Source organism: Sinocyclocheilus rhinocerous, unplaced genomic scaffold (assembly GCF_001515625.1).
Source record: "Sinocyclocheilus rhinocerous isolate Xijiao unplaced genomic scaffold, SAMN03320098_v1.1 scaffold3470, whole genome shotgun sequence".
Lineage (NCBI taxonomy): Eukaryota > Metazoa > Chordata > Actinopteri > Cypriniformes > Cyprinidae > Sinocyclocheilus > Sinocyclocheilus rhinocerous.
In genome coordinates this window covers 88123-104543 of record NW_015655997.1, presented here as the reverse complement: position 1 = coordinate 104543, position 16421 = coordinate 88123, and the positions used below count along the sequence as shown (strand labels likewise).

The window sequence follows — 16421 nt, the reverse complement described above, 5'->3', positions numbered from 1 at the left end:
AGCTCCATAAAGCTTCTGTTTTTTAGTACATTGTTGTCGCATAAACGAGCCTTTTGTTTTCCATATACTATAAGTGAATCTTTTCAGTTACTGAAATATTTCACATTTTAAATAGCAACGCGCAAAATTTCGCCAAGTCTGTGGTAACCATAGCAACAGGCGACTTCTGGTTCGCTCGTTTCCGTTATGATAATTTCATCCACAAGAATAAATGCTGTGATTTGTTTATCACTAGTACATTTACATGCCATAAATATATAATAAGAATTAATCTAGTTGATGTGCGTGTACCTGCGCTGTAACAACAACTGATTTCGCCTGACATTTTCCTTTAGACATTCTTATTAAAACGGACCCCGTGAACGCCATTGTATAAGTTACACATTGGCTAATTAAAAATAAAAGAAATAACAAAGGCGGAATGCGTGCAATACTTTTCACGTCTAGCTGACTTGCTGATGTCATTTTCTATCATTGCTCCATCCGAGTTCGATCAGAGCGAGAAGGCACAATTTGCGCACACTCAAAAGAGCGCACACCACAGCAAAGCTCGCGGAGCACTGTGAACACACACGAGATAGGTTGGTGGTGCTGAACACAGACCGACGCTGAGCTCTATTGTAGGCTATATCTTTATAGCGTCACATTACCTCGAGCGCTGCGCGTGGACTGTCCTCGCTGCAGTCATCGCTGCGTCTCTGCCTTTCGCCACAAAGAAAGCTCACCGCAGCTTTCAGCCGATTAGTGAGCACTTCTATCGCGTTTACCTTTTACAGTCGCCCGAAGCAGGAATCGTCAGACCTCCTTTTGGCTCTCCCTTCGGTAAGTCTCTCAGTGACTGTGTGTTTTCGCTGGAATAAGAAACCTTTAGAAAGTCATTATGGATTGACGTGACGATGGTTAAGCTGGTTCATCTAGCAGCCTACCTGCAGCATTGCAATGCATTGATTCATCACAGAGGATGTAATGTGTATGATTATGATGTTTAAGAATACTTTTGTATTTTGTATACAAACGTCTCACCCTATTAAACCACTTTATTGTATGTTATAGCCTATATTTTAAGATTATTCAAATGGAGTGTTAGGAATATTTATATATGCATCACTGTTTGTTGATTTTACATATGCCATTATGAATTAAAAACATCCAAAGTGGGACCAGAGGACACACTAGTAAAGTTGAGGTCAAAAATGTGAGTTTGCCTTGTCAAACGAATAGACATTAGTTTACAATGGCCCCAGGTGTACACGTCTGAGACAGCTGTGTCTTACGTAGTTATCTGTGTGTCATACTAGGGCTAGGTGAGAAATGTGTTTGTCCGCACAGGTTGGTTCATATAATTTATTTTGTATGCTTTTGATAGAATAGGTAGTCAAAAAACAAAACAAACAAAAAAACAACCAAACGATTGTGACCTGGATTCTTTTTGGAGTTGTATTGTAATTTTGAACCAACCTGAAAGGATTCCAGAAGAAGAGCGAATCTTAAAGATCAAATACAATCATTCTTTGATTCTGATGTCCTATTTGGTTATTGTGTCATAATCAAAATGCTGCTTGTATTGTATTTTGCTTCTGGAGAGTTAAAGAAAACCTAAAAATTAGCTTTGAAATCCTGAAAATTTCCTTTAAATTCATTTTAATGTCCTACAGGGGCGGTTTATCATTTTAGTAATCATAATTGTACTGGTTGTTCTATATAACCTATCTAGATTTTGTTTTGTGTTATGATGGAATCCTATAGGAATTTTCCATTAATATCACTTCTAGATTATGATTATGAAATTCCAACAAGGTTACTTAAGGATTTTTTCAATTAGGAGGATATCATAATGTTGCGATGTTGCGGTTTTATAGTTCAAATTTTAAAATTACCTACTTGACCGACTGTCCTCACTGCTAATACAGCTTCTTATACACTGCAGGATCAATGCATCATGTACAAAAGTGATAGAGCAGAAATAAGAGCGTAGTGAAATTTTAAGCATGTATTTCCTATGAATCAATTACTTACAATCTTACACTCTCAAGGTCATACTGTAAAATAATGAAATAAGTGAAATATTTGTTGTATAATGTGACTGTGTGAATAAGCTGGATGTGCTAAATCACTTGGCTGGCTTAATTCGCATGTGTGACATAATTTGTCAGGCTCGTGTGGATGTGAACACTGTTGTGATGAGTCGACTCAGAGTTTAAAACGCCTTTTGATCTCTGGACAGGGCTCAGTTTGCACAGTCATCATAATGCCTGCTAGTCAGTTCTTAGATGACACAAATGCTTGTACAACATTGTTGGGTTGATCATAACACAGCATTTTCTGTGCTACAAACATAAAATGAGCTCAACATATATACACAGCAGATCAGAATATGTGTTCCACCGCGCTGCTGCTACTTTGGATGAACCACTGCTAGTCTCTGTGTATGCCAAAGATCAGTTTAATCTATCTGCATTACAGCAGTGTCGTGTGAAAAGGCAAAATCATTTTAAGAGATCGATTTAACCTGCGCGATATAGTCACAGGGGACAGAGTATTCTCGCTGGTCTCCTGTTGCAGCTGAAATAGCACTGATGCAGCCTAAATGGAAAATGGAGTGGACTATTGCTTTTTAGGTAGATAGGCTCTTCGGTTCCTTTTATAGCCTGCAGTGACCAATTCTTTTCAACAGTATCAGTAGGTCAGTGCTTCATGTTCAGATGGACCTTCTTGTTCAATCTCACACTTCTTAAAGCCACCTATTTTTGTTGTTGTTCATCTAGAATGATGCAACAAGCAATATCTCATTTTTGCCTCCTCTTATTATTTATACTGGGAAAATTAAATCGTAAATGTTGGAATCCCCTTTTAAGCTTTTGAAATGAGTCTTAGTTTTGGCACCGCAGCAAAGACAATTTCCACAACCCTGAGACAAAAGATTCTCATGCATCCTCATAAAACTGTTCGCTGGAGTGCTCTTAAAAAGATTTAACCATAGGAATTGGAAATTGGTATTGCATCTGTAGTTGTTTCTGATCGCTATGGCACATGGAAAGCCCCTTTGGAGAGTTTATGGAAAGTAATCTTAAATTTGGACAGCTTAGATGTGAGCGTCTAAATTTAAAGGGATAGTTCACCCAAGAATGAATGGTCTGTCATCATTTGCTCACCCTCATGTTGTTCCAAACCTGAATCACTTTCTTTCTTTGGTGGAACACAAAAGGAAGATATTTTGTTATCCAAACAATTTTGGTTACCATTGACCCCCATTTTATGAACAAAAACACTGTGACATTTCTCAAAATATCTTTTTTATGTTCCAAAGAAAAAAGAGAAAGTTATACAGGTTTGGAACAACATGAGGGTGTGTAAACGATGACAGAAGTTTTAATTTTGGGTGAACTACCCCATTAGAGAAACTACCCACTCAAGAATGAACATTCTGTCGTCATTTCAAACATATGACTTTTTCTTCAATGGAACACCAAAATAAAATGGTTTTGACCTGCTCTTTTCTATACAGTGAAAATGGATGGTGACCAGTTGCTGTAAAACCCCCAAGAGGGAAAAAAACCATATGATAGCTTTGTGTGATTGAAATTTCAGAAGAAAGTCATATGATGTTCACATGACATCAGTAAATGATGATTGATCTTTAATATATGAGTAAACTATTCCATCCTTAATTGGTAGAAATATTGTAAATCTTTGAAATGAAGAGAACAAAATGATTTCACCAATCCTGTTGACAAATTATTGGATCATGTGAACCTTCAGTTTTGCGGCTTGACAGAAATCATGTAAATCTTTGACAATTGAGGGATCAGCTGGATGAGGATTCAATTAGGAATGATGCTGATCGTCTAATTAGTTTGGTATCATAAATCACACTTACAGAATGGGAACGAGCTATGTGGCAATGCATTATCTCTGATTCATAGTCAGTTTCAGGGCAGCTGTTTTTAGCGCTTAGAATTTGCTATGCTGTGCTTTTTTCTCATGGGTGGATCCCACATAAATAGAGGTATTCCCCAAGGACGCAGGCCTCCAGTACAGTCTGCAGATCATGGCGGGTTATGCTCCTGCCTTTAAAAGCTCACCGGCTCACAATCTGGGCTTGGTGGTCTCATTTTCATCATGTCTAAAATGTGTAAATGCTTGTTTTATAATATTTTCTGCATCCATGTCTTTAGAGAACAGTCAAGACGAATGTCTTTGCCATTTGCTTGAAAATAAAATGCTGTTGTGTGGGAAACTAAATTAGTACTCATTATCATCAGGCTGAAAATTAATTGTAATGAACTTTGAAGCGCAATGTTCTCATCGAGTGTTTACGTGAGCCTCTATGAGTGTGATAAGAGCTCATCTCTATGATTTAGAAGTGGTGAAGAAATTAAAAAGCAGCAGAATTACTCAGCATTTCATCCACAGTACTGCTGCCATGCTTTCCGTCTCTCTCTCTCTCTCTCTCTCTGCTTTCATTGTATCCTTTATTAATGTAACAGAAGGAAGGGCTTTTTCAATTTGCAAAAAAATGTAAATGTCACGTTGAAGCTTAGGATGTGATGACCTTTTGGTAATTATGCGAATGATGCTTTGTTTAATTAACCCATTTCCGTGACAGTGTGTGTGACAGCCATCTAGGGGGAAAAGTGTTAGGGGCTGCTCTTATAAGCATGTGGGCAGGATAAAACACTGCTCGTCCTCCAAAGGAACAGACAAATTTTTTATAATAATTATAAGCTGAAATAGGGGATTTCTTATGAGAATGCTCTTATGCCTATTGAAATATTATTTACTGACACAGTCTATTCTGGAACGTTCTTTAGGCACCTTATCATTTTTATCTGTGCTAAGACTACTGTATGAACGGCTTTGTGTTAATGAAAATGATGGGATCTTTCAAGAAAAACACTGCACCAGAGGCTTCACTGGTGGTCTCAGACTTTTGGTGTGTTTGTCCCACTGATCTAAGCCTCCTTTAAATGTAATCAGCCAGCATGAAATGATATAATCCACAATCACTCACTCAAGCCATCATAATTATTCAAGTGCACAGCTTGCTTAGTTTTATTTTAGCCATAATATTAAGTATGAAATGAGTATTCCCGCTTGTAACGTATCTTTAGTATATTAGTGTTTGTGCGCTTAGCCAAAATCACTTAATGTCCCATTTTCTCAAATTCAATTCAATTTGTATAGTACTGTGTGGACAGCTTTAAAGGCGATTTTCTCAATATTTTGTTTTTTTGCACCCTCAGATTACAGATTTTCAAATAGCTTTATCTCTGCCAATTGTCCTATCCTAACAAACCATACATCAATGTAAATCTTATTTATTCAGGTTTCAGATTATGTATAAATCTCAATTTCGAAAAATTGACCCTTATGACTGGTTTTGTGGTCCATGGTCACACACACACACACACACACACACACACACATATATATAGGATAGGATATTTAAGATAAAGAAAAAATCCTTGGATCCAAACTTAGCTAGAGAAGGACACCTTCTTGAGCTGGCCCTTATTTAAACAAACATATGGTCCATTCTGTGAAACGGGTCCCTTTTCACGTTTGATTTTGAAGGTGATTATGAAGGGGGTTCTGTATGAATTTTATAAGGTTTGAAATATTCTGTCTGTGTTTATGAATATAAAAGTGTTTATATTTATACTATTCTGTTCAAAAGTTTGGGGTCAGTAAATATTTTGTCTTTTTTGAGAGAAATGTATAATTTATTCAGTAAGGATGGTTTAAATTGATCAAAAGTGACAGAAAAAACATTGTTTTTCAAAATAACAATGTCCAGAGATCAAAAGGCATTTTAAACCCTGAGTCGAAGTAATCTTAAATTTGGACAGCTTAGATGGGAGCGTCTAAATTTAAAGGGATAGTTCACCCAAGAATGAATGGTCTGTCATCATTTGTCACTTGTCATCATCACTTTTTTTTCTCTTTTTCTGTTCATCAAAGAATCCTGAAAAAGGTATCACAGTTTCCAAAAAAATATTAAGCAGCACAACTGCTTTCAACATTGATAATAAGAAATGTTTTTGAGCACCAAATCAACATATTAGAATGATTTCTAAAGGATCATGTGACAGAAGACTGGAGTAATGGCCACTGAAAATTAAACTTTGCCATCACAGAAATAAATGACATCTTAACATATATTAAAATAGAAAACATTTATTTTAAATTGCAATAATATTTCACAACGTTACAGTTCTTACTGTATTTTGACCATAAATGCTGCCTTGGTCAGCATAAGAAACTTAAAAAATCATACCAACCCCAAACTTTTGAATGGTATATGGGAGGGACACAAATGGCCTCAGTCTTGTAGAACAACCTTTATACATTTTATACAATTCATGCAGTTAAAATGAACTACAGCACAGCTCCAGGCAGAGTGAGATCATAGCTATTTTGATTTATGTGCCTTGCAGACACCATGGGGAAACAGAACAGCAAGCTGACCCCTGAGGTAATGGAGGACCTGGTGAAGAACACAGAATTTAATGAACATGAACTCAAACAGTGGTACAAAGGCTTCCTGAAGGATTGCCCCAGTGGCCGACTCAACCTGGACGAGTTCCAGCAGCTGTATATTAAGGTAGGGATGCTAGTCGCTCTGTGATACATTTCCCTACATGTGCTGGCTTTTCGTTGGTCTTGTTCCAGACTGAAGAGTTCACTGAGGAGTGCATCAGATGCACCTTGTAATTTAAAAGTGACTGGAAGAGACTTCTGAATCATTCAGTTGGATAGTCTGATGTATAACTGGCACCAAACTGAATTCAGGTCTCTAGGGCTACGCTAGCTGTCTATTCAAATGGCTGGATTTTATGAGATGTCAAGCACGAACAGTTACTGTCACGACAGGTTTTACTCTCTTTATTAGTTTAGTCTTTTAGATTTGTTAGGATATATATTACAGTTTTGACTGTTTGGCAAGGAAACCTTTTGCTGCAGATAACACTTTGTCTGCTGAGTGTATCTACTGTACAGCCTTGCAGTTCCAATTATAACATGACACTACCTGCTGCATAATATGAATATGAATTATGTAAAGACATTATGCAAGATCATTTCTACTAACAGCCAGAGTAAATAACCACAGGTCTCACAGCTCTGCTCAGAAACCACAATGCTTTCAGATTGGCTAGAAATATAAAGAAATAACAGAAAGCTGCTGTAGGCAAAGCCTTTAAGTGATCTGGGATGGCGGTTTTTACAGCAAAAAGATATCAATCAGATAGTTTTATTTAAATCCAAGAGAGAGGAAATAGATGACCTCGCATTAGCAGGGCACTGAGTTCCTGCGGACTGGACTGAATGATTGTTTGTTTGTGTGTGTGTGTGTGTGTGTGTGTGCTAAAACTTACTCTGCTTGTGGCATAGGAATACTGGGAGGAGGTGTTTTGTGATTGGCCTTTTTTTCAGTGATGAATCATCCTACTTGCTTTTTAATTGAATTAATGTGGCATGAGTTTTTTTTGTTTAGTTTTGTTTTGTTTTTTGTACACGCTGCAGAATTACTCTTAATTTTTGATCTGTGTAGCATTACGCAATGTACTATCTAAAAAATTTATAATTAACAAATTAATAGTTAAGACATTTCTCATAACTAAAACTGAAATGAAAATTATAACAACTATAGACATATTTTAAAAAAACAAAAACGAATAAAAATGACACATACAAAATTAATTATACTTTAATTAAAATTTACATGAAAGCAGAAAATATAAAAATAAAATCTAATTCAAAATATTAACAAAAACTACAATAGTATCTCAATGATACTAAAATAAAACTGATATATAGTATATAGTATGTGATCTATATACTGTATATAATCTAAAATATAGCTAAAATAATAATATAAAAATAATGTATTAGTATAATAATTGTATATATCATTTAATGTTTATATATATAAATATATTATTTAATTGTATGTAATTATATAACATAATATATTATTATTTAAATATTAATTTCTGAAAGTATAATATAGTATACAGTATATTTATTATAATATTTTATATTTTTATTTACATTATCAGCATGAACGAATAACTGTACCTGCTAGGCGAATGTTTTCAGATATTTTATTTAGAATGAACACTATTTGCAAAACATTTATATGGATAAAAATGATGGCAGCCTTTTTCCTTACCATTTATCATTTTTAAGGTATTTGACATGCTATCTTTGTACCAGTATAGTTTTTTTTATAGATGTGGGCAATAATCTGAGCTCCTCTATATAAGGTTAGAGGGAATCATTTGAGCCCATAAATGAGCATGATCTGAATGGGCAAAACTTGGTAGACTGCTAGCATTGTCTTTTGTTCTGTTTTTGTGGAAGCCATATTGGTTGCTAAATTTAGCATCTTTTCAATGATTCATGCTTTTTCAATAATAGGTTGCCAGACTAGACTACACTCTTAAAAATAAAGGTGCTTCACGATGCCATAGAAGAACCTTTTTGTCTAAATGGTTCCATAAAGAACCTTTAACATCTGAAGAACCTTTCTGTTTGACAAAAGGTTCTTTGTGGCGAAAGAAGGTTCTTCAGATTATAAAAAGGTAAGAAAGAGATGGTTCTTTAAAGAAACTTTGACTGAATGGTTCTTTGTGGAACCAAAAATGGTTCTTCTATGGCATCACTTGAAGAACCTTTTGAAGAGTGTAGGAATGAGATCAGTTCTATGGATAAATGAACTGCTCTCTGCATTATGTGTTTTTTACACTGTTTTGTACAGTGACTATTTTTAGATGTATTGTTTTTATGTGATTTCAGTGCTTGTATGATAATTCTACATAATTCATAAATTTATAATGATAAATATTATAATTTCAACTCATATCAGTATTGCATATCCATACTTATTCAGTAAGTAGCCATGAAATAATAGGATAACAACCAGCCAGCTGGTCATTATCGCAAAATAAACCCTTTAAGGGTGACACAAGACCCCTCCAACTCATGGCAGGGTTTATTGGTTGACTGCATAGGTTTACTGGGCTTGAATGGCTGTACATTATCCCTTATGTGTAACAACGTAAATAATGGAATGGAACGTGGAGTCGTGAAAATGGCTGACTATTTAAAGAGACAATATGTGGCAAAGTTCCCATTCTATTCTTAGCATTTTACTCCATGGCAAAATACCTCAGTGCATATCCCTCAGGCTCCAACAGTGCCACACTAGCTACATTATATTATTAACCTTAAGGATGCAACGCCTCTGTGATTAATCTGCCAGTAGTATCCAGAAGTGATGACTGTACATGGTGTCAGTAAAGTGATCCCTTTGTCTCCTGGTGTTTGATTGATTGCTGCGGTTTCAGATGTTAATACTGTGACAACAGTAATGAGGTGCTGTGTAATGTACTTTAGGTTTGTGCTGAATGAAGCACTTCAATAGTGCATGTTCAAATCTAATTGGCAGTTAAAGAGATGACATACAATGTGATGAGGTGGTTGGTTGGACACAAAAATGTGACTCTGAGAGATTCAGGAAAATACAAGGATAATATGTCCCACGATTTGTCCCGGGATCATTTGATTTTGGTTCATTCACACTGCCAGTGATTTTCCAGAATCTGTGTGCGCATTTCACGTGACATTACGATGTGATGTGTAATGTGATGTGTACCGTTCCACTATGCTGGTGAACAATCTCGGCTTCAGCACAGATAGTGAGGAGCTCCCTGATCAATGCTTCATTCCAGTTTGCACATATTTTTTCGTCGTGAATGTTGATCTGCCTTCAAAACACCCTGTAAAAGAGTTGCTCAATAACGCGTGTCAGCACTATACGACACATCCTTTACGGCATTGTTCCTGCCTTTTGTTCACACAGGGCTCATTCCGGGACTGATCCCGGCAATGTTACTAGGTCCCCATCCTAGGTCTAGGTCGTGTTTGCGTTCACACAGAAGGCCTGTGTGAAAGGGGCTTAAATCTCTTGAGTAGAAGGGGGGTGGGGGCATGCAGGGGACATTAGCTTTACCAGAGGATTCCAACATGCTCTTGTTTGACACCAGTTTATTACATCACCCTCACCAGACAGACCTTCATCTTGTGGCCAAACAGAGAGCTGTGATGGATCGAACAACGGCCCTGATCTGAACTCACAGCACACGAATGTGGAATGACAGGATGACGTCTGGTTTGTGGCTCCGGTGTGGCATAGACAATGATGTGGCTAGACTTCTTAAAGTCAAAAAGGCTGGGCTAATGTGAAAATTTCTGTGAAGGTTTCTTCATCACATGAATGTGTGTTTTTTTTAATCAGGTCTAATATATTTGAAGTCACCTATAGCTAATGTATTTCTGAAAATTGACAAAATTATAAAAATCTAACACTGTTACAAATCTAGAAGATTCTATTTGTTAACATTATATCTGTTAATATTATTTAATGGACTTTTAACTAAAAATGAACAGTTGTATTTTTATTAACTAATCAAAAAATAACCAAAAAATAGTTGTCTTTCAGCAAATTAACTGATTAATTCATTAATTCATTGTAATTATTGGTATAATTATTGGTATAATTAATTTAATTGTAAATAAAAGGTATTACTTAAAATTGTAATAATCAGTTTTGTTTTAATACTTTATTTTTTATTTATTTTTAATTTTTAATTGTAATTCTTTCAAATAAAGTAATTAAATAATAATTTTAAAATAACAGGGACAATATCTTGCAATGTTCTGCCAAACTTTCGTTTTATATAGGAAATGCATCAACACAAGTACAAAAAACTGTTCATTAAGGCATTTGATGGATTTTAAGTTATTTTATGTTTGTCTGTCACTGCCCTCTTCTGTCGATCAACCACACAGTCAAACACACACACACACACACACACACACACACACACACACACACACACACACACACACACACACACACACTGTCTGTTACAGTAGGCATCTCATTGAAGTTGACTTCCAATTGACTTCCGATTTTCTAAAATTAGCTCACTTTCATTTTCCCATGAAAACATGCATAGGCTGTCTGGGCCTCTTTCTTTTTGCATTTGTTTTGTGTGTACAAAGATATCAGAAAAATAAAAGCAGGCTTCTAGAGTTTCTAGTGCTTAATTTCTATCACAAAGACAACATCACTTTTAATAGCATGTTACTTTAACTGTGTCATGGGAATTTTTCATCCTTTCTTGACTTTAATTAGATTTTCTGTCAAATATAGACCTAAATACTCAGAACAGAAAATTCATTCATGTGGTCAAGGCTACACACCAGAACGAGAGGAAATTCTGATTCTCCTTTTTTTTAACCATGGCATCACTAATGCTCTTCTGTCATAGAAGTTGGTGTTATGATATTTTTGCTGTAAAATCAGATTACACGCAGTAACAAAGTGAAACAGACCAAAAGGATCCTTAATGTCAGATGGTGAGATGTGGCAGGTGAGGCTGAACGACTGTCCATGTGTGTTTAAGTACAGTAGCAGAAGTGTCGGAATGCAGTAATGAATGTCCTTCGTACTCTGGATTTATTGAAGTATCCATTTTGTTTAATAATAGCTTTGTGGAGAAGATGGAGGACCTCGGTGTCACACAAGGTTGTCTTGGAGAAGGAGACAAATTGCCTCCCTGCGATCAATAGGACACCATCTTATTCCCCATCCACAGTTCTTGTAAGATGACCTATCAGGGATAACAAGCCTTGTTTTTTTCATATTTCTAGTATCATTATCATAAATCCTTGTTAGTTCAGGCTATCAATTCTTTTGCATTTTTCATATTGACATATTTAATAATAATTATCATTATAATAATGGCTTTTTTAGAAGAATAGTTTTTGGTCTCCCAAAAGCGGTGTATGACTCACACATTAAAAAGGCTTTATTATTATTGGATTTTTTTTAAAATTCAGCTTTATTTTAGATAATGACAGTGTACTTAATTTTGCTGAATGAACATAATATCAAGAAAGTAATGCTCTTGAGTCATAACAAGTGATGTATCAGTGGTATGCACAGGGTCAGAGGTCTCTGCAGTGGTGGAAAAATCTTAATATATAGTTCAGTCATGAAACTCTTCCGAGCAGCTGATTGGTTTACTTAAAGCCGATTGCTCATCCAAACATTTTATTTTTCCTATATAAGTAACTTATTTATTCCTGACTTGTATTGAATCAGTTCATTGCAGCGCGCCATGGGATTTTGCTAACCCTCCACCTTCCCCAGCACCACCTGCTTAGATCTGCTCGGGGGTTCTCCCTATTTTCCTTGCAGCAGTCTTAATTCAAGTCACTGTTTCACGTGCATTTCAGATGTATCCTTACTCCAGCAGCAGCAGCAGCAACGTAGCAGATCTAATCCGCCAAGACCAAGCCTATGCACATTCCATGCTTACTAATAAATGCTGGTAACATTTATTCCGAGAGTTGTCATGATTGAAATAAAATTAATTAGAACAGATACAACTTATACATATCTAACTAACTGCATTTACATAATTTTAAGGTAAAATATGTATTTTTTGTTGCTAGCATCACCAAACTGAATTGCAAAAATAATGCATCAAACTGAACACACCCCCTGTATTCTATTGGTCAGTCAAACAGATAGTCCCGGCCCAAACTCACACCATTGGTTGAACAAGTGTTGCTGTATCAGACCAGTCAGGATGCTAAAACCAACAGAACCATGTCCAAAGTGTAAACAGTTTCATTTGAGAGGGTTCTGGTTGTGTTGTGCCACCTGGTTTCAGTTGTGTAAATACATTGAAATTAACTTCTTTAATGATTAGATGGGCATGTCCGGATATGAGGAAGGCACCTTCACCTGCCTTAGTTTAATTAACTGAAAACTTGCGTGATTACATATATGCCACTAGGTTTCAATATGTCTAAGATATTCAATATGCTGTATCGGGGGGCGTTACATGAAAAAAAAATAAAAAAAAATAATGCTTCCACCAGTTAATCTCATGAATTTATTCATATTAATAAATAAATATTATTAATATTATTATTATTGCACATTAATAACCTATTTTATTTTATTTTATTTTTTTTTATTTTATTTTATTTTATTTTATTGACTTGACTTGACTTGACTTGACTTGACTTGACTTGACTTGACTTGACTTGACTTGACTTGACTTGACTTGACTTGACTTGACTTGACTTGACTTGACTTGACTTGACTTGACTTGACTTGACTTGACTTGACTTGACTTGACTTGACTTGACTTTTATTTTATTGACTTGACTTGACTTGACTTGACTTGACTTGACACGACACATTGCATCCATTGGAGGAGCTCTTCTTTAGAAAGGCTAGCATATGTGTTCATGTGTTGACCGCAGTCTGCCCCACCGGACATGGAAAGGGGGCTTGTGATTACTATTTTATTTTATCTGACAAATTCACCTGGGGTTAAGTGTCTTGCTCACGGGCACAATGGCTCTCCAGCTCAAAGGTCACACCCACTGGGGTCAGAACGTACAACCTTTGGATTACCAGCCCAGAGCATCAACCACTCAGTCTCTACAAAGTGCAAATTGAATTGCAGAGTGTAAAATATAGTCATAGACAAACACAATGTAACAAAGTAACAGCTCTAGAAGCATTAGCATGAATTTGCTTGATTGTTTTCTTGATTTAAGTTATGAACGTTCACTGAAGCAGAACTGTTATGAGGTATGTGGGTCGTTGATTCAACCCTCATTACAAATGCCGAACTTATTGAGTCCTCCGCTTTAAATTAAAAGTTTGATTGCACTGAAAAGAAAAGCAGTTCTCAGAAATGTCAGCAAATCTGTCATTTCTAAGAGAATTAAGGGAATTGCATTGCATCGGCACTCTGTATTGGTCTTTAAATCAGCCCTGACCATTCATGAAGATAAATGAACTGTTTGTTTTTTCTTCCTATTCAGAATCAGATCCGAAGTGAACGGTAGGAATAAAAAGTGTTTACATAATGCTATTGGGGGCTGTTGTAGTAATGGAAGGGTAGTGCCAGCCAAGCTCAATTATCCCTTGGGCACATTGCCCATATAATTCAATCAGTAGTGCAGGGGGAGGGTGATTATCCATGACCCCTGTGTTAGTGAAGTCAACTCAGTTTGTGGTGCTAACCTGCCTTCTCAGGATATTGTGTTAACTTAGTCCTGTTCCTTTGAGACCTTATTATCTGCTTGTTGAAATGCATTGTGCTGTAGAGGCCTATAAGGGCTGTCTAGAGCTGCTTTGATACACTGGTTCATAGGAAGAATGTATTAGGTTGAAAGGTTAGTTTGCAATGGCTACAGCATGCAGTTATATAATCATATATTAAGATGAATGTTGTAGTTTGCAAAACTCACTAATAATCATGGATTTTGTAGTACTTTTTGTATATTAAACGTGAAATCTGACAAGGATATAAACTTGTTTATATAAAATATTTTATTGGTCCTTGCAGGAGTGGGCTGCCATCTGAAAGTAAAGTAAAATCAATGAGGTGAAAGTCAAACTAAGAATGTATTTTTTCTCTTCAAGAGTGCCTTTCTTTTTTCATTCTTAATTTATAAGATTGGTGTGAAATGAAGATTGAGTCTTGGCTTTTTAGGAAAACCATAAGATGTGAAGTATGATGGTTTATAATCCAGAGTCTGGGATGCTTAGACTTATGGTTGAGTTAGTCTGTGAAAAACACTTTTAACTAAACTATACCCTCAGAATCCCCCACTGGTACAGTAGATAAAAGTCATGATAGAGATACTCTGACCAGTTCAACAAGGGTTGTATCCAACATGACAACATTATAAATTGGCCTTTGTCAGGTTACACCGACCTTTTCATATACCATTTGTCTCATTTTGCTTACATTATCGTACTTTATTTATCTAGGTATGGGCCACAATGATTGACAGTTAAGCACTTTGCACTAGTTGATCTACATTTGTTATACAGAGTATGTTATTTATAGGATATCTAGTTTCTTATGCTCAAGGCTGCATTTAATTAAAAAAAAAAAACCCAGTAAAAACAATAATATTGTGAAATATTATTACAATTTAAAATAATTGTTTTGTATTTTAATACATTTTAATATGTAATTTAATCCTGTGATGCAAAACTGAATTTTCAGCAGCCAAGTTTTCAGTGTCACATGATCCTTCAGAAATCATTTTAATATGCTGATTTGGTGCTCAAGAGACATTTCTTATTATTATCAGTGTTGCTGCTTAAAGGATTAGTTCACTTCCAGAATAAAAATTTCCTGATAATTAACACACCCCCATTTCATCCAAGATGTTCATGTCTTTCTGTCTTCAGTCGCAAAGAAATTAAGGTTTTTGAGGAAAACATTCCAGGATTTTTCTTCATATAATGGACTTCTATGTGGCCAACGGGTTGAAGGATTTCAATGCAGCTTCAAAGGGCTCTACACGCTTCCAGCCAATTAGGAATAGGGGTCTTATCTAGTGAAACGATCAGTCAAATAATATTGTGAAATATTATTACAATTTAAAATAATTGTTTTGTATTTTAATACATTTTAATATGTAATTTAATCCTGTGATGCAAAACTGAATTTTCAGCAGCCAAGTTTTCAGTGTCACATGATCCTTCAGAAATCATTTTAATATGCTGATTTGGTGCTCAAGAGACATTTCTTATTATTATCAGTGTTGCTGCTTAAAGGATTAGTTCACTTCCAGAATAAAAATTTCCTGATAATTAACACACCCCCATTTCATCCAAGATGTTCATGTCTTTCTGTCTTCAGTAGCAAAGAAATTAAGGTTTTTGAGGAAAACATTCCAGGATTTTTCTTCATATAATGGACTTCTATGTGGCCAACGGGTTGAAGGATTTCAATGCAGCTTCAAAGGGCTCTACACGCTTCCAGCCAATTAGGAATAGGGGTCTTATCTAGTGAAACGATCAGTCATTTTCTAAAAAAAAAAAATAATAATAATATAATTTTTAACCACAAATGCACATCTTGCACTAGCTCCGCAATGCTAGTCCGCAAATTCACACATTACATAATCACGTTGGAAAAGTCAAGCACGGTTAGCTCTTCGTCTGTGTACTCCGGTTCAAAAGTATATAAATTTTTTTTTTTTTAAGAAAATGACCGATCGTTTCGCTAGATAAGACCGCTATTCCTTGGCTGGGATCGTGTAGAGCCCTTTGAAGCTGCATTGAAACAGCAATTTGGACCTTCAACCCGTTGGCCACCACTGAAGTCCACTATATGGAGAAAATCCTGGAATGGTTTCCTCAAAAACCTTAATTTTTTTTCGACTGAAGAAAGAAAGACATGAACATCTTGGATGACATGGGGGTGAGTAAATTATCAGGACATTTTTATTCTGGAAGTGAACTAATCCTTTAAGCAGCAACACTGATAATAATAAGAAATGTTTCTTGAGCACCAAATCAG

At 35.8% G+C, this 16421-nt stretch overlaps 1 protein-coding gene across 1 annotated transcript in view; it reads left to right on the top strand.

The window, feature by feature from the left end:
• The first annotated feature begins 504 nt into the window (after positions 1-504).
• The window catches only part of LOC107719090 (visinin-like protein 1), a 32774-nt gene continuing 16857 nt past the window's right edge, over positions 505-16421 (top strand). The window contains exons 1-2 of the mRNA XM_016526413.1: positions 505-822; positions 6438-6604. Of these exons, the coding sequence (XP_016381899.1) occupies positions 6443-6604 (162 nt within the window). The 5' untranslated portion in view covers positions 505-822; positions 6438-6442. The remainder of the gene's footprint in view (positions 823-6437; positions 6605-16421) is intronic.